This window comes from Cyclopterus lumpus, chromosome 25 (genome assembly GCF_009769545.1).
Source record: "Cyclopterus lumpus isolate fCycLum1 chromosome 25, fCycLum1.pri, whole genome shotgun sequence".
NCBI classification, from domain to species: Eukaryota; Metazoa; Chordata; class Actinopteri; order Perciformes; family Cyclopteridae; genus Cyclopterus; species Cyclopterus lumpus.
This window is the reverse complement of record NC_046990.1, coordinates 9,064,434-9,089,296: the sequence shown is the minus strand read 5'-3', so window position 1 is coordinate 9,089,296 and position 24,863 is coordinate 9,064,434. Positions and strand designations below refer to the sequence as shown.

The window sequence follows — 24,863 nt, the reverse complement described above, 5'->3', positions numbered from 1 at the left end:
AAGTACAACTTTGAGCCGCTTGTTTTAGCTCCGTGTAACGGTTTCATGTGAGAGGCAAATCTACTTTTGACCTGCAGTATTTTTGGATTATTAAAAGAAAATGTGATGGGCATTAAAAAAAATAGAATTAAACCAGTGGTTCCCAACCTCTTTGGTCCCTTTTACAAAAAAAGTGTTCATACAATACAATGTAATACAAATGTGTGTCTCAGAACAGCTTCTTCCTGATCTCTATGTGGAGAACCACTGGACTAAACTAGAACACTACATGAGGTTGATAAACTAGTTCTACCGACCAACTGTATAATTATTCATAGGCTACACATTGACTCAGCATTTACTTTCGAACAAGATGCAAGGTTAATTCATCCGGGTTTGTGAAAGAAAGGTCATTCCACGACCCTTCAAGTGAAACCCTTCAAGAGGAGCCCACATCAGCACCACGGACAGCGACACCGAGGCTGCGGTGTGACGTGATTGTTTATGTTTTTCCCCAAACATCATGATGAAGAAAACTCGCGTTAACTGAGGCAGCACGTGTGTGACCTTCATGGCGTGGTAGCAGCGTGACGTGACTCGAGCCGTATTAACCCCCTCGCGTCCGTTCCCCGTCCACAACCTCCATCCCAGTGCTCGTCTCCGTCCCAGCTCTCGCGATGAAAGAAGAAGCAGCAGCAGGGTTGGTGATACTGCGTCACCTGACTCAGAGAGGGGGGGCGGGGGCGGGGCGGGTTGAGACGTCTAAATAAATTAATAATTAAATAAACAAGAGGATGTAAAAAAAAAAAAAAAAAAAAATCCGCCAGGAGCACCGCCATCCAACTACACCGGGCTGAAAGCGCGCATCGCCGGGGCTCGCAGGCTGACGGTGGGCCGCAGCAGAGAGGAAGAGGAGGAGGGAACTCCGCTGCACTGGATGGTGGGAGATGATGATGATGATGATGATGATGATGATAATAATGCCATCCAGGACCTGATGTTCCCCTGCGCGTCCCGCTGATACACAAGGACCGTCGGACTGGTGGTGAGGATTATCGGGAGGCTGGAGGAAAGGAGGAAAGGAGACAGGGAGCGGGGGGAGGCAGCGACACGCATCATCCGGAGAGGACCGTTTTGTCAGGCAAGCTGGTGGACAAATAACACGGAGCTGTAAGAAACCGATCGATAATCAAAGGAAAAGCGGAGGGGTAAAACCTGGAAAAGGATTTCCCAGTTGGATATTGTCGCTTATTGTCGCCAATTGCCTCAATATATATGTATTTAATAAAAGGATACTGGTCCGATAAAGTCCGTTCCTGATTGTTCCAGAAACGCGAGCAGAAGCCAACGCAACTGTCTGGGAATCAGCCGATGCAAGTGTTACGCAACTCGGATCATCCGCGGGTCTGTAGAGGGTTCTGCTGCTGCGTCCTGGCGCTGTGCTCCTGCGGTGCCTTCGAGGACAGCTGGGACCGCTGAGGCCGGTCGCTCGCTCGGTTCGGTGTGTGTGGAGGGTGTACGGGGGTGGTGGGTGAGGGGTGGGGGGTAGGACCATCAGTGGACGCTCGGTAGTCGAGGCTCGACTCCAGAACAGAGAGAAAGATGTCGGGTCAGACGCTCACGGACCGCATCGCCGCGGCGCAGTACACCCTGACGGGATCCGAGGTGGCCCGAGCTGTGTGTAAAGCCAGCACACATGAACAGACGGCTCCAAAGAAGAAGCACCTGGAATGTGAGTTATCCATCGATCGATCTGTATAGATGTGTTGATCATACCTATAGATGTGTCTTATTATGTGTCCTTTCAACCCTCCCATCCATCCTCGTGTGCAAGTAGGCCACGCACAGGAGCCATGATGGTTGCCTCCCCCCATCCATTCCTCCAGCTTGTGTTAATGTGCTTAAGGGGGGGGGGGGTGGGAGCATCAACCACACTATGTGCTCACATGTATTGTACATACACACACACACGCACACGCACACACGCACACACACACATTATGCTTGAGGCATCCATTACTTTAATGCAGACTTTAATTGAACGACAAACCAAACCTATTACCTTGTCACAGCAGGGGGTTCTTCCCCCATGGAGCCGGCAGATGAGTGCCAGTGTAGAACCAGAGGGATGCCACAATGCCCTAAAAACCAGCCACTTAAGCCCCACTGACTGGAGACCTCCACCACGTCACCCCAGTGCTGATAAATGCATAATTGAAAGTGTTTTTATTGGTGACTACACACAGGCCTTTTTTTTTCTCCCTTGGCTGCTGTTCCCGGTGATGGCACAAAGAGGTGTGTGTGGCACTGCAGCATACATCACCGATTTGTTTTTTTTTGCCTTGGTGCAAAAAAAATCGCTTAATAGTACGGAACCACGGGGAAGGGAAATGATGTAAAGTTAGGGTGCCAATTCAATTACAAACGCTGGGGAGGGATGTGGTGAAGGTCTGTAAAGCATTTGGAAAAGGGCTCAGATATGCTGCATACCCATCGATGCAATTTCATTGTTACAGTCACTGTCCCGCGATGAGCATCCTCCACATAAAGTTGATTAAAATGTTAAAGCATGACGCACAAAACTCCCCATGCCAGTGAGCGCACGTGAGGGATGTTTAGGAAGGTGACCAGTGTTTGGGTGCTGGAAGGGTTTGCACGAGATGCACGTGAACGCAGCATCTCACCAAATTATCTGGGGTTTAGCTTTTTCTGAGGCCTCAGTTTGCTTATGTGTCACTGAACACATTATAAGGCCCCGCCACCATTACCATTCTATTCCACATTGATTTATTATCAGGTTTTATCTACGTTATGTACCTCAAGCATCCTAAAGGAGGCTAATGAGTATATCTTGCATATTTCCTTACATAGAGAGGTGTTGCTCCTACAGCTTTTCTTGGTCTGGTATGAACATTAGCTTATGGAATAGAAATAAATCAATTTGTTGACTTTTTTGTTTGTTTAGTTACCGTTCGATTTGCATGTAGCAAATAAACATGACTTTAAACTGCCTTGAGATAATCTTAGGAAATTAAGGCAAATTCAGGGTCCTGTTACCCTTTAATTTTCCATTTGGCCGCAGCTCAGAAAAAGTTAGCCTTGATTCAAAGCTAAATACGAAGAAATAAAACTATACATTTTTCCTGATTACCGTCTTTTGATCTAAATGACCATGTGTGCAGTAGATTCCAAGACTTGGTCACGTTTAAGTTTGAGCAAGTGCAATGGAAATAAGTCATTTGACTTAATTGACCCGATGCGTTTGAGTACCGCATGGACGTTTGTGTACTCTATTTGCAACGTGTCACACACACACACAGATTCTTTGATTTATAGTTATATGGCGAACCAGCTCAGTTTAGTGCACATACATCAACCACACAGGTCTCATGGACATTTTGACTCCTATTACTGTACTTTACATATAATTATATTAAGATATTACTTGTCTTACTACTCTTACTTATTACCTATTAAGTCCTTGTTTTATTCCATATTCTTGGTTTTCTGGTTGCAATCTAAAGCAGATCAATGAAAGATAGTTCTGGCTTCTTTGTCACTCCCCAAGTGAGCTCCACCGATTGGTGCAGAGGGCCATTACATGGTCGTGAATAAGACATCCATTAACCTACCTACAACGTTTCCAATCACCACAACAATTAGAGGATTCACTTGTACTACTATCCTAGACCTAGACCTATACCCAGGCAGGCCTCTAACAGAGTCACGTCCATAATCTATAAATAATCTCTTGTGGATTGTTCCAGAATCAGGACCTTTTATGGCCAAGTATGTTTTCACATACAAGGAATTGTCAGTGACAGCCACATGTGTGTCGGTCTGTTGCTCAGCTGATCCGGTTGAAATGACTTCCAGAGAGCAGCAGGGCACTAAGCTCCTCATGCTGTGACCCCAAAGCCCCAGACGGAGATCGAGGAAAAAATGGAGAAAAATCACCCCGAACCCTTTTCGACGGATTTATGACGTTCAGCATCCCAATGCACCAGAAACGTCTGCGACGCAGGTGTGAACAGAACAGTTGTTTTCATAACCTAAAATAAATCTGTGATTGTAAAGCCGTTGGAGACGGTTTCATTACAGATTTTGCAGCAGGAGATCTCTGCTTTCTTTTTGTTTGTAGTCAAAAGGAGATTTTTGCTTCAATCCAAAACATTTATCACCAGCACTGATTTGACGTCCACATAAATGGTTTCCTCCCTTTTTAAAGGTTCAGGATTGCAGACTGTGACCAATTTGGTTTGTGTCCTCTGGCAACAAACTGCCCACAGAAGGCAAGAAGAAAGAAGCGATCCCAGGAGCGGCACAATAGTACAAATGTGTCTCCAGAACACACATTTGACGGTTATTTTAGGAGGCCTGACAGATGACTGCGATGCATATCGGAAGTCCTCTAAACTCGTAAAAGATTAGAGCTCAGGCAGCAGCACAGATTGCCTGACGCCACACACGGCCCTGAGTGTGTAGAAGGCTCTTGATAGCTTACTGCGTGTGTGTGTGTGTGTGTGTGTGTGTGTGTGTGTGTGTGTGAATGCATGCGCGGCTTCACATACACGGCGTTGCAAGAGTTTGCCACATGCCAATGGCGGCATCCCAGAAAAAACAACAAAAAAAAGGACTGAATGAGGATGCGGCATTTTTTGTTGTTTAGTTTTGGATAGGAGGAGGAGGGCGGAGCTGGCAGAGGAGGAAGTGCAGCTGTGAGTCAGCTGTCTGAATGGGCCGGCATTAGGATAATTACTGTCAGGGACCCAAAATCTGGAAGCGTAACGCGTGCATCAACAACGATGCCCTCTTCCTCTTAATTGTGCCGTAACGAGAAAAAGCGTAAAAAAGAAAGGAACCTTCAGTTTTTCCTTTTTTTTTTTGGTCACGAGGACATGATGCTTAAATTCCTTACCCTAAAAAACGCGACTGCCAAATGATCGCTTTGGTCGACGGGCCCATTTTTGTTATCAGTTCGGACGAGCTCCGACTCAGAAACAGAGGCTTACAGTGAGCAGCGTTCCTCTGAGCTGCTTCTCAGCGTGAATCCAAAGGCCCCCGAGAGCCTGGATCAGAGGACCAGTATAGAACCAGTACAACAGGGTTTGGAATGCCTGCCAATTGAAGATGGCCCCACCACTTCTCCTGCTCCTGATGGCCCCCATCGCTATCAGTTGCTGCTCGTGGTGCCCCAAACTCTTTCGTCCTCCTCCCTCCTGTTAAGAGACTTTATAGCTTGAGGGTTTAATTCTTTCCAAAAAATTCATGCCTCAGATCACGGCTCAGATTCTGTCTGTGTGTTTGCTATAATAATAATAATTATCACCATTAGCTTCAAAAGCTAGTCGCTCCAATTAATGTGTTTCTTTTAACACGGAGATGCAATTATACTCTGCTCAGAGCAAACGCAGGATACATGACCTCTTGGGTGTGCACACGTGTGTGTGTGTGTGTGTGAGATAGTGTGTGTTTGGCGATGGGGGGGGGGGGCAGAATAAGCAGTGAGAAACATCAACAGCGTGCAGAGTCCCCTTTGGTGTTACCACGACATGAGTCACCGTCAACGTGTTGCCATATTTCAGAGGGAGACGGGGGGGGAGGGGAGGAGTCAAGTTTCATGTGTGTTAAGCGCACGTTAGGCTTAATACTTTTATTGTTTTACATATAATGCTGGGCGATATGGACAAAATCTGCTGTCACGATATACTGTTGATCATATCCTATCCCAATAACGACATATATACTGTATATAATTATATAGCATGCTTTCTGGCAACTCAATACATACATAGTCTATATGAAACATGGTGTTGTGCAATTAAACACTTGACTACTGAGTATTTCCTCATTCCGTAGAAGAATAGAGAGACATTTGTGTTGCTCCGTGCTTGTTGTTATCGATTTAGACGACACAAATGTGTATCTACAACGTCTACGACGTGATTCCACCGGAAAACGAGTGTTTTAAAGAATAGTTTGACGTTTTGGGCATTAATATGAAGCTGCAGCTGGTTAGCTTAGCTTAGCATAAAGGCTGGAAACAGGGAAACAGCTAGCCGGGCTACGATACTTTTGATTTCAACTCGGCCTCTGATTGGCTCACCTAACCAATCTCACTACTCACGTCTAAACCTAACCAATCTCACTACTCACGTCTAAACCTAACCAATCTCACTCCTCACGTCTAAACCTAACCAATCTCACTCCTCACGTCTAAACCTAACCAATCTCACTCCTCACGTCTAAACCTAACCAATCTCACTCCTCACGTCTAAAGCTAACCAATCCAACCAAGCAGGACGACGAGCACCAGCCAATCAGAGGCAGATAAGGGCGGTTCGTACCTTTGCCAGGGCAGGATGGCTAATTTAGCAACCTGGCTCAGTCCACGCAAAGAAAACCAGCACCTTGAAGGCTCACAGTTTAACATGTTATAACTCACTTATTTAATCTGGCGGCGTCAACTGTTCTCATTCATCCCTCCGAGACACAATGACAGCTGCGTAAGCACTTGGCTTAAAGTTGCAGTAGCCACTGGAAATATCAATTTACCAAGAAACACTTGTTATAGCTGTCTGGAAAAATCAAAAAAGTTCTTAGCTCCTTTTGTCATCGATCGGCTTTGAGTTTGTGTTTTTGATGTGTAGAAAGGATTTAATGTCTCCTGGCAACAGCGGGCCAACCTGAGGCCGTCGTGTCCATGGACTGTCAGTCTGTACATACTGTGACTGGAAGCTTTAGACAGCCTGTCTTCACTCCTGGCATGAATAAAACAGTCAAGTTAAAGGACAGCCTTCACGTTTGTTTTTGCATGCCCGGAAAAAAAAAGTAGACATTTTCTTTCTTAATGCAACTCTGACCCAACGCTGTCAGTGTGGATATATTAATTTGAACTGCTGCTTGTTATTCCTTCATGCTGCTTCACAGTTACAACCCCGTGTGTGAGGACAGGTTTCCAGTGTTCAAACATCTTCGACGCCTCCATGACTGCTCGCTGCTGTCAGAGCGCCGTGAGTTGAAACGGTGAAAGGGATCAACATTTTATTTTGGGTTTATTAACCACGGATCAGTAAAATAGGCCTTGACTGGCTAAGATCTCTATTAAATACCATTTTGTCTTTTTGTAAAAAACACATTGACAAGCGATGTCTTGTGAATTGAATATATACGTGATATATATAATGATACATTCTAGATGATTCCTCAGAAAGTTCTCATATACTGATATGGAACATAATCTAGCTGAAAAATATTAATTTTTGTATTTTCTTTAGTGTATTTAGTATGACTTCTACATCTACTGCTTAGAGTGAGTCTGGATTACATCCAGGCTGCCGCTTATGATGCTTGGCCGGAGGGCGTTCATCACTTCCTGTACAAATTGCATGCTTATGTTCATCGATTCTCTCTTTCAGCTTTCCTTTTTCTTCTCTGGTTTAGTCAGTGTGTGTATGGCGTGATTCAGAATAAAGGGAGAGAAGAAATGTCTTCTCTTTCTTTTTCCTTCATTTGGTCCTCTCATGTTTCCCACCCTCCCTCTCGGCCTCTCCTTCCTCCCTAACTACTTTTGCGATGATTCTGTGAACGGGGCGAGTCGCAGTGGAAACGGTGGAAAGCGAAAGGAGGTCGGTAAGAGGGCTCAACAGCGGGTATCCATGACAGCTCCAGAATGCCTCTCTGATGTAAAACACTGTGTGGGAGGTGGACTGTCCTACCGACAGTGTGTGTCCAGGATAATGAGCTGGGAAAAGGACCCCACTCCCCTCCCCCCCCCCCCCCCATACAGCTGCTATCAGACCATTATCTACTCTGAATCTGAGCAGCCGATTCAAATGGATTGGCGTCCCCTGTCTTGATACCTCCCACCGCTTCCCGTGCCCCTCAGTTCTTATTTGTTCTGATGTTCTTCGGAGGTCGCAATGCCCTTGAGCCTGCTAGTCTGAGGATAAATAAACATTCATATTACAGCGCAGCTTGTGTCTGCGCATGGGGTTCATTGCACTTTAAATGGGCAGAATGAACACGCTGATGCTTACTTGTCGTACCCTAGAATGGAAAGTAGGTAAACAGTCCTGTGTCCTGGGATGCAGGTAAAGCAGCAGAGCAGCAGCTCCAACGTTAAAGGGCCATGTCTCCACCCAGGCTGCTCATCAATAATGGAGGCGGGCTCGGGTTTCCTGCTGTTTTATTACTCCGCTGCAGTTCTGCCTTAAGGGCCGACTTTTGTCACATTAAGTAAAGGGGCTTTCTGATATGAAATATGGATCTATGCGAAATGTGGATCTATGCGTTTCCCACACGCCATTGGTTACGTGGAACCCATTTCCAACAACGGTAGTAGAGAGTGGTAGTCATGAATAATGTTTGACCTCCATGACCTGCAGCACAATGAGGCGCAAACACTCGACACCACTGGGAATGCAACTTGCTTCGTCTAGGCACCTGGCTCTATGAATTGGATTTCTTTTAATAGTTTTGAACCTTTTCAGTAGGAACTTAACAGGTTATTCCATCTAGTCCATGTTTTGCCTTTTAATGAGTTGAGTTGAATAGAGGGCGAACATATCTCCACAAAAATGATCATGCATACAGGGCATGGCTTATTTTATTAGTTCTGCAGCTTCCCGTGGTTCCTTTCGGCTTATTTTTCTTGCACTCAAACAGATACAGATTTGTCCCCCGTCAGAAAAAGAAGCCTAGAAATCCCGAAATTTGTCTTGGCTGCATTATTTGGTTCAGCATTGCAGGGTGATATCTGATTCCGTCTCCTCGGAGCAGAACCTGTACCCAACAGAAATACACAAGCCACAAGGAAGTTTGTCTGTTCCATATGGAGGGTGATACAAAGCCTCATTAGAGGAGAACAACTTACAAAGGATGACATTAATGCTGCTTACGCGGGGAATAATATTTGATAGGTGATGCTCAGGAAGAAGAATGGCTGCAATTTGGTTATGTTTTTCTCTTTGTCTGAGAGCGATGGTTAGAGTGCATTGGAGCTGTAGACAATGAGAAGGATAATCGGAGTATTCACAGGAAGTGACTATTTTTTATTCTATATTTGGGTGTTATTTGTCTTTTTCTGAAGCTTCGATAGAAATCTCCTTTGTCCTTTCTTCTCGTATGCTAACGCAACTTGCTAGCTTAACAGTCCGGAAACATTGACGGTGCCCTTTCAAAATGGATAGCGGAAGAGGAGGGGAACACCGCATGAAATACGCTGGCCAATGGCAGACTTGTACCAATTGTCCACATCCGGTGGGTCCAACGACAACACAGCAAACACGCAGCCGTTAGCTGACTAGTATATCTGTAGGTTAGGAGCTAAAACTTGGCTGGTGGGAATCTGTAAGTGTGTTGAAACTCTTAAAGTTCTAATAAAATCCACCTTGTCCACGTCTCCTTTATTGGTGCATAATAATTGGTTTATGCATTTGACGGTTTATCTTCAGTTGTACTTTTGATATCCGTTACCTTTATCGATTGATTGATATGTTAATTCAGTAGAATGATTAGAAAAGGTTCAAATTGGACACAACGAACTGTTCAAATCTAAAAATGAACCCATTGAATGTGGGATTTTCTTCCCATGAGCTGCTCATAGACTACTGCTATCTGGGTCCACCAGCAGTAGCAGCAGCTTGTGTGGGATGCCAGCCCCCCCCACCCCCCTCAGATGTCACTCCCATCCTCCACAGTGTCTAGATCCCAATGGCTTCCTCGTTGTTTGGCTGCCACACAACATTGGTGGTACGCTACGATGGGATGGAGTGCATTCTGGGTATTTTTCTTCCTTCCTTCCCCCTGTATTTTGCTTGAGGCTGAGAGGAGCTATAAATAAGCTCTGTGCTTTCATGGTCCATGTAGCTCAACAAGGCATCACTCATGCAGCGTGGCATTGCACTCTGCACTCTTACACGCAGATAAAGCGCTCCCTGAAAACACCGATCCCCATGTTTATGAGTCGCCTATCTCAATCTATATGAAATGTGAGAATATAGAAAATAGTATAGGAAGAACCATAAATGCTCAGGTACGTGAAAGGTATTGCTGAATATTTACATTAATTTGTTGCCGAGTTCAGTGTTAAATCTTCCAGCTGTTATAACTCACATGCATCTATCTGGCTTCGTCTGGATGACCCCCTATCAGTTTGCTGCAATGGGAGTTTGCCTCTGTTGAAGGACTTTTACTGCATTCTTGATGCCACTGCAAATATGAGAGCCTGTTGCCTAGGCAACCACCTTGACATGCCCTCTTTGGTGCTTTTTCTTACACAAAAAAAATATCTATCTTTGAAAAACATGAGGAGGATGTTGCATGTGCGTCACGCAGGCTTGCGTTTATGCTTGTACGTGTCCAGGGGTGTACAGCAGTTTGCCTTCAGACACACACACACACACACACACACACACACACACAGGAGCTCTAATATAACTTACAGTTATTGATATGTTTGAGGGCTGCTATTTGAAATTGTGAATGTGGTATTCAGTGACAGCTATCTGACACTTCCAATGTCTGGTATTGTTCAGTTATTTCCTTATTGTCAAATGAAACGGCACTCAGCTCCAAACCCATTGGTTCCTGCTGAAAGTATCTTTAAAACCGGTCACAAGTATGTAGTTTCATTTCTATAAGAGCCCATAGAGCTATAAGAAGCCGTTTCTTGCAAACGGCAAATCAATTCCAACAGGAGTGCATTCGTCGTGGAATTTTATCGTCTGGTGCGGAAAACAATATATGTGTATATAATATACGTGTCCTTTTTTCTTGCAAACCCCCCTCACTTTATAACCACACACACACACACTGTAGAAGAGGGGAACATGTTACACCACTGGCTCCCCTCTCTTTGCTCGCTACACCGCACAACGACAGCTCAGGTGCTTTGATTGTAAATTAGAGCAAAGGAGTGTGTGTGTGTGTGTGTGTGTGTGTGTGTGTGTGTGTGTGTGTGTGTGTGCGCGCACCCTCCTGCTGGAGCGATTGCATGCGGCTGTGTGTAACTATGTAATGTAACAACATGTCGAGGCTCTTGTAATCCTCATGTCACGAATAACCTTGTGCAAGAGCAAAAAAAAAAATACAAAAAATCCCCCGGCTTTTTATGAGGGACGTGTTCCGTGTGCTGTCAGGACACAGAAATGTCACACTGGGACCACCAAGAGATGTTTGGCTGCTCCAACATTTAAGAGAATAGATTTTGTTATGTCACATATCTTGTAGACGGTGCTGCAGGTAATTTTAACACCCGTAAATCTCCTATATTGTAAAACGGCCTGTTGAAGCTGTTGATCTTCTCCACTTTTTTATTTGTTCACACCAATCAGTATTAATGTCTCTTACTCAACTTAACGTCAAAATTAAAATTCAAGCTACTGCAGGCGGCGTAGTGAACAGTTGCTTATTGTAATGATAGGATTCATTTGGAGTCGTGTGTCGGGCCTGGTCGAACATCCAGTCTTTTAGCTCTGCTTTGGTCTCCACCTTAATGCTAGCTGTGTGCGCTAAATGCTAGCGGCTTAGAGCTCCACTTTGTTACGCTAGTCGCTAGCTTAGTTTGCCCTCTGGTCCTCAGCAGGGAGCGTACAGTGTTTTTTTTTGTACAGGCTGTTCCTGCCTGCTGCTGCAGTAGATGTACGTGAGAGTGAACGGTAAAAGAATTTAATTTAAAAAATGAAAGAATGAGCCGGAAGGCTTGAAAGCGCTCTATGAGTCTGAGGGGAACTGCAGAGTTGGGACATCAAGATCAGTTTGTATTCCTACTGTACATTACTGACAGGCAATAACATATTTATGATACAAGTCGCTGTACGTTGCGACGTGCAGAATACCGATCCGTGCAACTACATGTGATTGTGTGCTGGCGCTTGAGAAGAGGCCACATATCAAGCTAGCTCGCTCTGTCTCTCTTTCATACTCACACATAATTAATAATTAAGAAAGGAAGGTGCAGAGACGGGGGAGTCTGTTCGGCATCTCAATCAGAACAGAGAGCTCTCTTTCTTCTTGAGACCTCATCCAGCACATCTGTTCAACAAACTGATATCCGTTCACCGTTCATCAATACGGTTCGCAACGCTCAAAAAGGATCCGCCTGTGTGCAGCGTCAATGGCCGCCGTAGCTGAACAGACTAAAAAAGAAGCATGAAACCCCTGTTTGATTGACAAGCTCAGTGCAACGGGAACAAATTAGAATAAAACCTAAAAATGTTCTCCCGAATTGCAGCTGTATTCTCTTTTAGATATACATTTTCTTACGATACTCCTATTAGAACATGATTTACAGTAGATTTGAGGTCAACTACCTATGTAGATCTTAAATGATAGTGAGTGTGCAGTTTGTCTCACAGTCTGAACAAAAGCGCCTCACCCTCACTGTGGAGAAAGACAGAGAGAGACAGACGGAGAGGAGAGTGAGACAGGCGGACAGACAGGCAGAGATGAAAAGCGTAGGATGATGCAGGCTGCTGACTCATCAGCCCAATAGGGATTATCTCTCTCTCTCTCTGTGTGTGTGTGTGTGTGTGTGTGTGTGTGTGTATATTATTACCGCATGATGAAAGCATGATGGAGGGAGCAAAAGCCCGAGCAGACTCGTAGCATGTCTGTCAAAGCAAAGTGACCTTGAATGCATCATTTTTGCACGACTATTCATGCAGTCCCCATCCAACCACATCCACCGCGGGCTATTGGACTCGATGTGTTCATGGTAACAGAAACATGCATTATGATGCAAAATAAATCATTTTTTACCAGTTTGGAATGAAAACCACTGATGTCCTCATCCTGAATAGAAATAAAAACATGGGTTAGAAATAATAATGACTGTAGTGTAAACACAGAGCGGGCACCATGTTTTTCGGGGGCGGATTGAGGGATTTGGGGGCTCAAGGCGAATTCCATTTGACTTCTCTAACTGGGAATGTTGGTAAAGTCAGTATTAGAAGTATTTTCTGGAGCAAAGCTATTAATATACATGTTGCAGCGTTAAAGAGAGGCATTATCAGCACAATGTAGGCTACTTAAATCTACTAAGCTTTCAAATTATAATACTGGAACATTTTATGTATATTAGTGCGTCATATTTAAATTGTTATATGTTGTGTGTCAAATCTGAATCGACAACATGACCAGTAACATTTCTTTGTCAGGTGAATGTAGAACTACAATGTTGCCCTCTGAAGTAAGTAACTACTATAAGACAGTAGTAGAAGTATAATATTGGCTTTTTGTAAGTTATTACAGTCGTACAATGAGTTAGAATTGTACAGATATTACTCCATGTCACTCTAACAACTGACAGATTGCGCCATGTTTGAGGTGTTAAAGGGTTTGAGGTGTACTGTCATTTTAGTCTATATCAAGCCAGGGAGGAAAATCCAATAAACACCTCTCAGCAATTATGCAGGATGGATATGTCACGATGAATGAATCACGGGGCTTCATCGAAGTTGCTCTGCCCTGCTCGACTGAATTAGGGCTTTTTAAAAATGACGGCGGTCATATTTTCTGTCCCGGTCTGTCCGTCACTACACACCTACTCCTCTCATTGCTCATGCTGTCTCTGAAGATATGCCCTGAGGTTGATCGAGGAGGACAGCTTCTGCCAGTGAATAGACGAGTCTTCACAAAGGCTTCGCTGTCATCTGACAGATGCTGACACACAACTACATAATGTGTCTTGTTTACCATAATAGCCATAGACTGTAGATAAGGAGTGGACGTATAGTCCCTGTGACGTCACCCATTGGTCTGTCGACTGCTGTTGCCATCTCGGTTCGGAGCAACAGGAAGAGTCACAGTTAACTTTCATGGACTGGAAACGCACCGTGAAAGGTTCAAAGCTGTGAGACGAAAACATGGACAACTCTGTCAATCGCAAGGTAGCCACGCCCCAACGCATAAACCTGCTTTATTATGTATGTTACTTTAAATGAGACCATAATTCACTAAATGAACATCGTGCTGTTTTGAAGAAGACTTGAAACTATAGTCTGTCTCTCTGTCTGTCTGTCTGTCTCTCTGTCTGTCTGTCTGTCTCTCTGTCTGTCTGTCTGTCTGTCTCTCTGTCTGTCTGTCTGTCTGTCTGTCTGTCTGTCTGTCTGTCTGTCTGTCTCTCTGTCTCTCTGTCTGTCTGTCTGTCTGTCTGTCTGTCTGTCTCTCTGTTCGTCTGTCTGTCTCTCTGTCTGTCTGTCTGTCCGTCTGTCTCTCTGTCTCTCTGTCTGTCTCTCTGTCTGTCTGTCCGTCTGTCTCTCTGTCTCTCTGTCTGTCTCTCTGTCTGTCTGTCTGTCTGTCTCTCTGTCTCTCTGTCTGTCTGTCTGTCTGTCTGTCTGTCTGTCCGTCTGTCCGTCTGTCTCTCTGTCTCTCTGTCTGTCTGTCTGTCTGTCTGTCTGTCTGTATGTCTGTCTGTCTGTCTGTCTGTCTGTCTGTCTCTCTGTCTCTCTGTCTGTCTCTCTGTCTGTCTGTCTGTCTCTCTGTCTGTCTGTCTGTCTGTCTCTCTGTCTCTCTGTCTGTCTGTCTGTCTGTCTGTCTGTCTGTCTGTCTGTCTGTCTGTCTCTCTGTCTGTCTGTCTGTCTCTCTGTCTCTCTGTCTGTCTGTCTGTCTGTCTGTCTGTCTGTGGGGCTGATTCTGACCCGAAAGTCTGATTGGCATTACAATCATTTCTTCGTTCCTCTGCTGTGGAATATTCCACTCTGCCTGTGCTCGTATTAATGACAGACTGCAGGAAGGAGCAAAGCAGTAGCCAGTGTGACTCACTCACACCAGGCAATGGTGGTGCAATGTGAAGCACTTATTTTAATAGATTTCAATAAGATAGAGAACGGCAGCTTCCAGAGGCCACGCTGTTGATGAAAACTATCCCCGCCTGCTCGCAATAAGTGTGCAACTTACTAAAAATATGTTTAGGCAGATGCTGCACGCTGCAAAAGCTGTCACATCTTACACTTTCTAAATCTAAAAAAGGTACAGGTATTAAATGACACTGAGCACCTCGCTACTGGAGTGAACGTTTTAAAGCGGGTTCATTTATTAGTGATTCCATCTGCAGACGCTTTGCTCATTTGTAGTAAAATAAAAATTAGGATGCGAGAGAGTGCGGCTGTGAAATGCAGCAGAGTCCACACCTAGTACCACTGCATCGACTCCCGTTCGACATTTCTCGCCCATCTGCTGCCACGACTCGAATAAAAGGCTCTCAGCGCCGAGTCTCTCCCCTGCTAATATCCACCATCTGACCTTCTGTCTCTCCTCTCTTCGATGCTTCTCAGACCTGATCCAGGCCACCCAGGAGACCACCGTGAACGTCCCCCTGATGGCCGACACGCTGATGGAGAGGGTCAGCAACGCCAGCTGGGTGGTGGTTTTCAAGGCCCTGATCACCACACACCACCTCATGGTGAATGGCAACGAGGTGAGGTGACAACGCACTGTTGCTACACACACACACACACACACACAGACACACACACACACACACACACACACACTGAATACATGCCTTTTGTTGGTTGCTGGTTGTAATGTCAGGACCCTTGAAGGTAAAGGGACTTTACCCCCAGCTGATCCGCTGACCACCACCGTATCGTGGTTGTATCTACACCAGGGTAGACACACAACTGCCTGCTCTAAAACACAAAGTAGCTGCAGCACAGTTTAACTTGCATGCATATAAATACAAGTTTGAGTGGAAATAACGGCATACCTGCATCGCACTTTGTGCAACAATTGTGTCATCATGACTGTTGAGCTAAAATTGTTTTTATCCACCAATTCATTCTTTTTATATATGTTTTATATTTCTGCCAGTCAAGTGAATTCATATTCTAACTTACTCAAACCCACATAACTATATTTCGGTTATTTGACTGATGTCTGCATCCATTAAAACAAAAAGTGTCAATAGCTTTAAATGAAGAGATGGAACAAATTGACTTGGATCTTGGTTTCATGGACCACATTGTTTGATTTCCATTCAGAATTTGGTCCTGTACGCTACCTGCGTCGCAAACAGACGGCAGACGACAGTTAGCGACTTTAGATGCATTTATCAACTCAGGATGCAGACGACTTCCTTAGGAGTTGAGAGAGACCAACATAGAGCAAAAAAGGTGAATGGATAGGACCTGCATTCACCAGGAGGAGAGGGAAATGAATGCTCATGTTGCACCGCTGTCTGTTGGATGTGTAAAATGCTTGCTATCACTTAGGAACTATGATATGAAGTGACAATATGTCAGTGTTGTGTTCACAGCTTGTCACACTGCCCTCAAGTGGCCGAATATCAATTAATGGAAAATGCAATGTCATAGTAAACCGGCATTACTTCCACCCAATGTCCTCTCTGCACAATGCCTTTAAACATTGTTATGCATGGTTGTACAGTTTGACCTCGACAGCAGTAATGGAATTAGCAAAGGGACTGGCCTTCTGCTTCCTGGTCCTGACCCCCTGACCCAATGTATGTCCTGACAGCTGAAGAAAGCTCTGAATGGGCCCCAAGGGGATACCTCAGAGGGATGAACTGATGCTCCTTTACAGCCCATCAAAGAAAGCCAAACTGATGAATTACAGATGACAAGAGAGAGAGAGATAGACCATGCAGGAGAAAGAAGGAGGGAGTATTCTGCAATAGGAAAGAGCAAGAGAGAGAGAGAGAGAGAGTGTGTGCTGTAGTTGATGTAGATTGACAAGACAGGGGGTTAGCTTCCCAGCATGCATTGGGTGAATGCAGAGAGAAATGTAATGATATGAAGATAATAGAATGAACCTCTGCAGTCTAAACAGCAATCTCATTTGCACACGCACACACACACACACACACACACACACACACACACACACACACGCGCACACACACGCACACATTTCACAAATAAGCTCAGTTTGCATGTGAATAATATGATGAAGTGATATGTATCCCCATGTTTGTGCTCTTACGTGCGTTACGTGGACACAAGCGCTCAAAGGGACCGTGTCATAACTGTGATTCATAACTAATTTAGACAAGCCAATGTATGCATGCAGTGCTGCATGTGTCTTCAGTCCCCTGAGTGCTGCTTGTTGTTAAGCCAGGGCTTTGCTGTTGCAGCGTCCCTGATGATAATAGTGTGAGCACTGACTGAAGAGAGACCATGGAAGTGAGAAGACGGTGGGAGGAGGGGGGGGGTAACATGCAGCGCACCGTCTCTCCGAGGAAGGGTTTCCCTCCTTAACCTCCCTCATGTGTGTATGCTCCGTTTTGTGTAAATGCAGCCGCTGAATAAGCATCAGTGTGTGTGTGTGTGTGTGTTTGTGTGCGGGTTGTGCGTTTAAGTCCACGTTTGTCACTGACTGTGGTAATCGTGTTCTTGCGGGGCTGCAGAGTGAGCCTGTTTGTCTTTATTATACTGAATTCCCTGATCCCCTTCTTGTGTCTAATTCATATTCACACCCTCCCACTCATGAAAGCTGCAGCGTTGCCCACTTTCTGCTGCAGGCACTTTCACAGGTTGAGCGCGGCGAACAGCCCCTTTTGAAGATAGCTGTGCACGTCAAACAGATCTTCCTTTTTTTCCCATTTTTAAAAAAAAATGGAGCCATCTGTTTGAATATGACCATGAAAACATAGCAAACCACGACTGCTGGGATATAATGTGTGTATTCATAACTGCGTGGGTGTAATGTATGGTTATTTCTCAGTTAATGAAAGTATATTCTTTCACTGAATTTACTTTCGTTGCTATATGTTTCATCAAGAGCGCTGACTAATGCTTTTTGTTGCCTAAATTGGAACCATTTCCAGAACTAAACCCTTTGCACTTGTTCACTCCTGCAGAGATTCCTGCAGTTCCTGGCATCGAGAAACACCTTGTTCAACCTCAGCAACTTCCTGGACAAAACTGGCTCCCACGGTGGGTGGTGTTCCTTTTTCTCCCGCGTCTTTGACTTACCAACCCTGATTTGTCCCTTTTGTTCTGACCTTTCCTTTGTCAATGAATTCCCCAGGTTTCATTTTGTGCTCCACTCTCCCTCTCCCACTTCCATTTAATACATTTAACACGTTGTTTTCGAGCAGCTACAATTCGTGCGACAGCAGAATGAGTTTGAATGTTACAACCGGCCTAATCGCTCCTATATCCATCCCTCAGTTCCAGCTCCCCTAATCGCTTGCTCCCGCTCAATTAAACCCATCTCCATGGTGATAAACACTGGGTTCACAATCTGTTGTCATGGACATTTAGTTGTCTCCAGTTAAGGGAGCAAATTTGATATTTCTTTGAATCTTTTGACATTTTAATCAGGATTACGTTCAATCTAAACATGGGCTAAAGTCCTCCTTACTGTTGAAGAATAGTTCCAATTCCTGGGGAAAGAAAACACTTATTTGCTGCCTTGCCATGACTACAAGCATCTCTAAAGATATCTTTTTACAACCGTGCAATGACATTACAGTCTAGCTGTAATGTTATGGTACATGTTAAGTACCAGAGCCAAGTTTTAAAGATGCTAGTACATGCTATTTGCCCCCTATTAATAATCTTTGTGCTAAGCTAATCGGCTCCTAGCTTTAGCTCTGTGCTTAGCGTACAGACAAGAGTATGGCTTCTTATGTAACTCTCAAAAAATAAACAAGTAAGCAGATTTCCCAAAATACTGAAGAGATGAGACATGAATCCACTTAATGCATTTGATCTCCCATATATTTATCACAGGTAGAGTCTTTGGACGTCACACCACTAAAGACATTTCTAAACTAATCGCCAATATTGACTTTATGTCAGGATTAATTTTTTTTGGGGGGGGGGGGATTTATTTGTAAGCCTTTTCAGAGCCGACTCGTCCCCTGCACTGAATTGACAGTGGAGACTGTTCATGTGTTTCTTCCTCAGGTTACGACATGTCCACGTTCATCAGGCGCTACGGCCGCTATCTCAACGAGAAGGCCTTCGCCTACAGACAGATGGCTTTCGACTTCGGCCGGGTCAAGAAAGGGTACCGATTCTCATTTCTCACGACACCATGACTATTTCAGCAATATTATTGTTTTTTTTAAAACTTTGTTAGTTTACCCGGGACCTGAACATGACCCCTTCCTATTGCTCTCCGCATCTATCAGAATAACCCACATCCCACTGGGGTCCCATTAGCGCGTGGGATGGATTTAAGCCCGGCGTTGGGTCAAGTGCATGGCTATACTGCGTGTACTGAGTGCGGGGGGTGAATACAGAGTGGGTTATTACTCATTACTCAGTTTCGCCGGCAGACACAAGGTCCCTGTGGCTACATAAGACGGCACTGAAAAATGTAACTGCAGCACACAGAATAGAGATCAGGCACGTTAGTGGACAGTATGCGCGGCAGGCACACAGGTGTTCAATGTGTTGACAGACAGTAAATGAATCTGAGAGCTGCTGCTCAATTCTCACATGTTCTATTTCTTTCTGTCTCCCTCGGGGGCTCAGAGCCGACGGAGCGATGAGGACCATGTCAGTGGAGAAGCTGTTGAAAGGAATGCCCACCCTGCAGAGCCAGATCGACGCGCTGCTGGATTTCGAAGTGAGCGACTCGCTTTTAGGGATCAAAGTTACTTTACAAGGTTACTTGAATTCACCGAGGGATAATCAGAGTGGATTAAAGTGGAGAAAAAAAAGAAGCTGCCGGCAGGGTTTAACGCTGTAGCAGCATCTATGAAGACATGTCAATGATATCCCCCTTTCACATTGAGGAACATTCTCACAGGGTTGAATATAATTATGTCTTCTATCGTTTAAACAAACATGCGTGTAAATAAAGTGGATTTCCACCTTCTTATTCCTCACTGTGTATTATACGATTATCTATTTGGTATACCTTCAACAGAAGATTACAATATACAACAGAGACTACCTGTACTGATACATTTACACCAGTATTAGCTGCTTTTGCTGAAATTGTATCGCCCCTTTATTTTAATACAGCTTCAGTATGTTTGTTGTCGCCCTTGAAGCTATTTCGTGTTCCATCTGTTCATCTTCAAAATCCTAATCCCGCCGCTCCTCCTGGCTTTTCGTTTCTGTCCATAGGTGCATGCACCAGAACTGAACAATATGGTGATAAATGCCTGCTTTCTCCTACTCTTCAAAGATCTGATAAAGTTATATGCCTGCTACAATGATGGCATAATTAACCTGCTAGGTAAGGAATCACTCGTCTCTCGGGCTGGAAACATCTCATGTTAAATGATGCCTGCGTTCTATCCTTGTTGTACCCAGAAAAAAAATGTATTATTTACTATTTGTATTGTTTTGCTCGCAGACAATCCACACATGCGTTCTTCGATTTAATGCGCCGAGTGATAGAGAAAAAAATATATCAAATGATGTATTCTATTGGCATCGGTATCAATTTAAGGGTACAGATATTGTTACTGGTATTGCAATTTATTTAAAATATAGTTTTTTTAAATAATCAATTAACTAAAGTGATTTATTTGGTTTTCAAAAAATACTGTGAAATAATACATCAATGTGTACATCTCTCAATACTTTCCAGCTTACCTAATCTGTCTGTTGCACTTAGTTATTTTCTAAAACAGTGGGCTCTGTGTTTGTGAACGTGAATCAAACAGGAGTAAAATAAATGTGTTTGTTGGCCCCTGATCTGGTGCTCGAGTGAATATGAGTGATATTTATGGCAGCAGAACACTCAAAATGACCTACAGTGTGTGTTCGTAATGAAGTCAAGAACATGTCACCCAGTGAAAGAACAAACATTGAATATCCCCCCAGATGTATTATTAGTTTAATGAAGATAAAGACTCACATTTGACATTTCTCTGTTATCCAGAAAAGTTCTTCCAGATGAAGAGAAGCCAGTGTAAAGATGGTCTGGAGATCTACAAAAGATTCCTGACACGAATGACTCGGGTTTCAGAATTCTTCAAAATTGCTGAGGTAGCCTATATTACTGATTAGCAGCTCCATCTTGTTCTGCTTGGTAACTGTTGCACTGACATGTCACTATCTTCTTTTACAGCAAGTGGGAATAGACAAAAATGACATACCTGAACTCACTCAGGTAAGACTGACTAAGGCTTTTCCTCACATTTAGTTATTCTCAATTAATTGTTATTCTGGATCCTTTCAGTTTTCTTTAAGGCTACATGCTAGCAGAGCGTGCCAGTCTTGTGTTTCCATCTGTAATTTTTTTTCTCCTGCCATGTTCACCATTATTGATTCTAATATCCGTGACATTCACTGAGAGGAAGGCCAACATTTTGAACTCTCTTTGAGTGCATGAATTGAAACACGCTGCACATCGAGTGCACAGCCAGCAGACGGACATCGGGCCGCTCTGATGAAGTGGGAAAATGTGACTGGGAGAGCCGATTGGATAAACTGAGCGATGCTGCTGAGTCGGCGGTTTTTTCGCTGCTAAAATCTCTGAGCCAAACGTAGTTTTAGTTCAAAAACTGTATCACGGCAACATTGTGATGTACTGTCTGCCTAGAAATCTTGTAATTGTTGCCTCTTTATAGCTTTTAAAAAACAAATTTAATGTTATTAATACTAGTTGAAAATGCTCTTGAAGTCTTTTTTTGGATTAAATATTTTACCTTAGAAAGCCATCTTCAAAAATTAGATACTGTACGGGAGATAAATAAGCTTGATTAATGCGTCCGGGAGAGCAAACTCCATCAATCTCACAGATCCGTCAAACTACAGTAAATTAATTCTCATTCTCAGCCTCCAATTTCTACTTGTATCACTTTCAAGAGAGAGAATCAAGCTACCGCCCGACTTGCCTTGTAAAAAGGGTTGTGTCTTGTAAACTTGCGTAAGCAGATTTAGGAAAACACTTTGCAAATGATGGGCAAGTCCGTCACATCAAATCATATTTTAGACCTATGCCTGAGATGATTCAGCGACGTACAGTACATACAGATGAGAACTTCACCCGCACTTGTCTCCGAGTTCCAGGAAGAGAACGGTTATATCCGTCCTTTGTCTGCAGAACAGCCTTCTTGGTTCTTGCCGGAGGGAACAGACACTTTAAAGTCTCTGGATAATAAATGGTCTACCCTCCTATTCAGTGCCAAGACAAAAAAGAAAGAAAAGAAAAGGTCAGCCTCTCTACGTCGTTGATCCAGCTTTAAATGGATAGATCTAGAAAATGGAACAGGGTATAAAGGAAAGTGAATTAGTGACTTATTTTATTGGCTGTTTTCGCTTTGACCTCTCTTATGAGCCTGAAGATGTCCTCTTTACTGCATGTCCTGAGGTGATCGTGTTTGCCTCGTGACTGGCTGGAACATTGTTCTGTCTGTAAGCATTGAGATGGTCATTTGTTTCTTGGGTTGAATTTTGGATACTCAATGCTACGGACACATTTGGTTGGTACTCATCTGGGCTTCTGAATGTTTGTTTATGTTCATCGCAGAAGACAATATGTAGAACAGTCAAACAACACAAATGCAAGAGTTCACAGGGGGTGAAGAAAACGTTTGCAATATTGTGCAGCGAAAGAAATATCCGGATTTTCAACTGCTTGAATTCAAACTGTCAAATACACATTTGGAAAGCATCAGTTTACTTTGTACTGTGAGGAATCCTCCATCCAGTATTGCGATTAGTAAGCAGTTGTCGTTACTCTACATTTGGCATGTAGCATTTTCACCAAGAGGTAGCATGTACGCCAAAAATAGCACTGCGTCTGAACCCAGAGAGACTTTGGAGAATAGAGTCGGTGTCTATGAGTCAGTGCTGTCCAGTCGATTATTCTGAATAAAAACTGCACAAGGAAGATGATTATCTGTGCACCAGGAGAAGCATTATCTATCGGGATGTATCGGTCACCCTGCGGGGGCCCTGCCACCAACAGCATAAGCGAGCAGGATGAAGAAATGTCATCTATCATCTCCTTGTTGTATCACCCAACTCTTTATTATCCGACAGGCCCCAGAAAGCCTTCTGGAGTCCCTGGAGACCCACCTTAACACGCTGGAGGGGAAGAAGCCGTAAGTAGCTCAATATATGTTATTGGTATTTACCATTATTTTCTTTCTCCTCCCTCGTTACTTCTCTAACGTGTCATTTCCTCTCTCTTTCCTCAACTCAGAGAGGATAAGTAAGTATTCACTGTCAATGAAAAAAAAGGACTTAAATAGTATTCATAACATTGTTCTCCAGTTTGTGAGTCTCTATAGAAATGACATCCGAGCAAGCGACTGACATTTGTATTGTTGCAAACTATAATTTAGCTCAAGAAGCTTTTTCTACAGAAACAAAACTATTATTCTTTTCATCCCCGTTAATAATTTGCATCACTATTGTTATTGTACACAAAACTGCAACGATAAGCCTTGCCTTTTTTTAGTTGAACACATTCATCTTCGTAATCATTTTACTGCACAAATCGGCCCTGACTTTTGACAAAGCTTTTCGGACGACATCGCCATTCAGAAACATTCAGCTCTCCGCTTTCTGTCTGCGATGTTGGAAAGGCGAAGCTTTGTTTAAAGAGGAGCGGAGGCCGAGATGCTATTGCTCAGCAGATGTGTACTGAATGTAATTGCTTTTGAAATGCTGGCTGCCTCAAAGTGGATAGTTCAGCTGTCACTTTGCCTCCAATTAGAGCCATTAGGTTTTCAGCGTGTACATCATTAAACTCTTTGACTCATGTGCTGTCATTGTTTTTGCAGGTCGCCCACTAAGGTAAGCTACGTTTCACGATAATCATAATGCAGCGATAATAATGTCAGTCTTTACTTAAGTGTAGCACTTTTCAATATCAAAGCACAGCTATTGAGTAAGGATCATTTGGACTTCCTACTACGGACAGGAAGTGATTCATGTGTTGAATAGCCGTTGAATCACATCAGCACCATGTGAACGAGGCTCTTTCTCTGCGGCAGGATGCGACCGCCAACAACAGCTCGCCGGCGGCGGCGCCGGTGGCGGCGGCTGTTGCTGCCGCTGTTGCACCGGCCAGGCGTGCGCCTCCCACTCCTGGAGGCGGGCCCCCTGCTCGCCCCGGGCCACCCGCCAAACCTCCTCCGCCCTCTGTCACCCCCAGCGCCCCCACCGCCACCCCGACCAGCAAGTAAGAGTCACTCAGCGTTATGACTAAGTGTTTTTGGACTGAGCCCCCGCATCAACATTGCATTAGAAATGGACTGCCTCTGTCAACAGCCACCCCCCCCCCCCCCCCCCCCCTCCTCTCGTTCTCTTTCTTTGTGTTTAGTGCTCTTGATGATGGGTTCTTGTTGGATCTAGACCCCATATCCTCCTCATCGTCAAAGGGCGCAGCAGCGACTTCCTCCATGACTGGATGGGGGGGTGAGAACTTTCAGCTCTGTCAGAACCTGATTGTTGAGGCACCTGTTGTGTGTGTGATGGCACCTATAGTTCTACTTTAAACGTTACAAGAGAAGACCAGCTAACACTCAGTGGGGAAATCACGTTAATATGACGTAAACAGGTTTTATTGAGACTACTGTAACCTGTAACCTACATAATAATGTCTTGGGCTGCTTGGATTCAGAAGAAACGCTTTGTTACTACTGTAGGTACGAAGCCACTTACCGAGACAGGCCAACGATTGCAGCTTCTTCTATTCTTAGATAATAATAGATATTGATATCAAATAGTTATTGATTGGCTAAAACTTGAATGTATTCCCCCCCGTGCCCAAAATCAATACATTATATGGCATACTAAAATGTCATTACATTATTCCTTCCTTTAACTACATTTTACTTGACATTAGGACCATTTTACAAAGGTGAGAAAATGAGGTCCCTGCAGAGTGATTTTTCACATCACAGTCAAAATGAATGGAAACTATTAAAAAAATGGTTGGCAGTAAAATCAATGGATGAATTGGAGTAAATGAGCGGAAACTATCCCCACTGTGGT

General features: G+C 44.1%; 1 protein-coding gene across 1 annotated transcript; it reads left to right on the top strand.

Annotated features, from left to right (window-relative positions):
- The first annotated feature begins 1,581 nt into the window (after positions 1-1,581).
- snap91a (synaptosome associated protein 91a) lies at positions 1,582-22,967 on the top strand. The gene is made up of 9 exons (XM_034528809.1): positions 1,582-1,711; positions 15,258-15,400; positions 17,804-17,879; positions 18,858-18,960; positions 19,431-19,524; positions 20,031-20,142; positions 20,794-20,900; positions 20,983-21,024; positions 22,902-22,967. Exons 1-9 carry the CDS (start codon positions 1,582-1,584, stop codon positions 22,965-22,967), a joined length of 873 nt encoding a protein of 290 aa, XP_034384700.1.
- Positions 22,968-24,863: the final 1,896 nt, after the last annotated feature.

Excerpts from the sequence above, each read along its gene's own strand:
- snap91a (XM_034528809.1), top strand. The coding sequence starts at position 1,582 with ATGTCGGGTCAGACGCTCACGGACCGCATCGCCGCGGCGCAGTACACC. Across the intron at positions 1,712-15,257 it reads AAAGAAGAAGCACCTGGAAT|ACCTGATCCAGGCCACCCAG; the intron begins GTGAGTTATCCA and ends GATGCTTCTCAG. Across the intron at positions 20,143-20,793 it reads TGGCATAATTAACCTGCTAG|AAAAGTTCTTCCAGATGAAG; the intron begins GTAAGGAATCAC and ends TCTGTTATCCAG.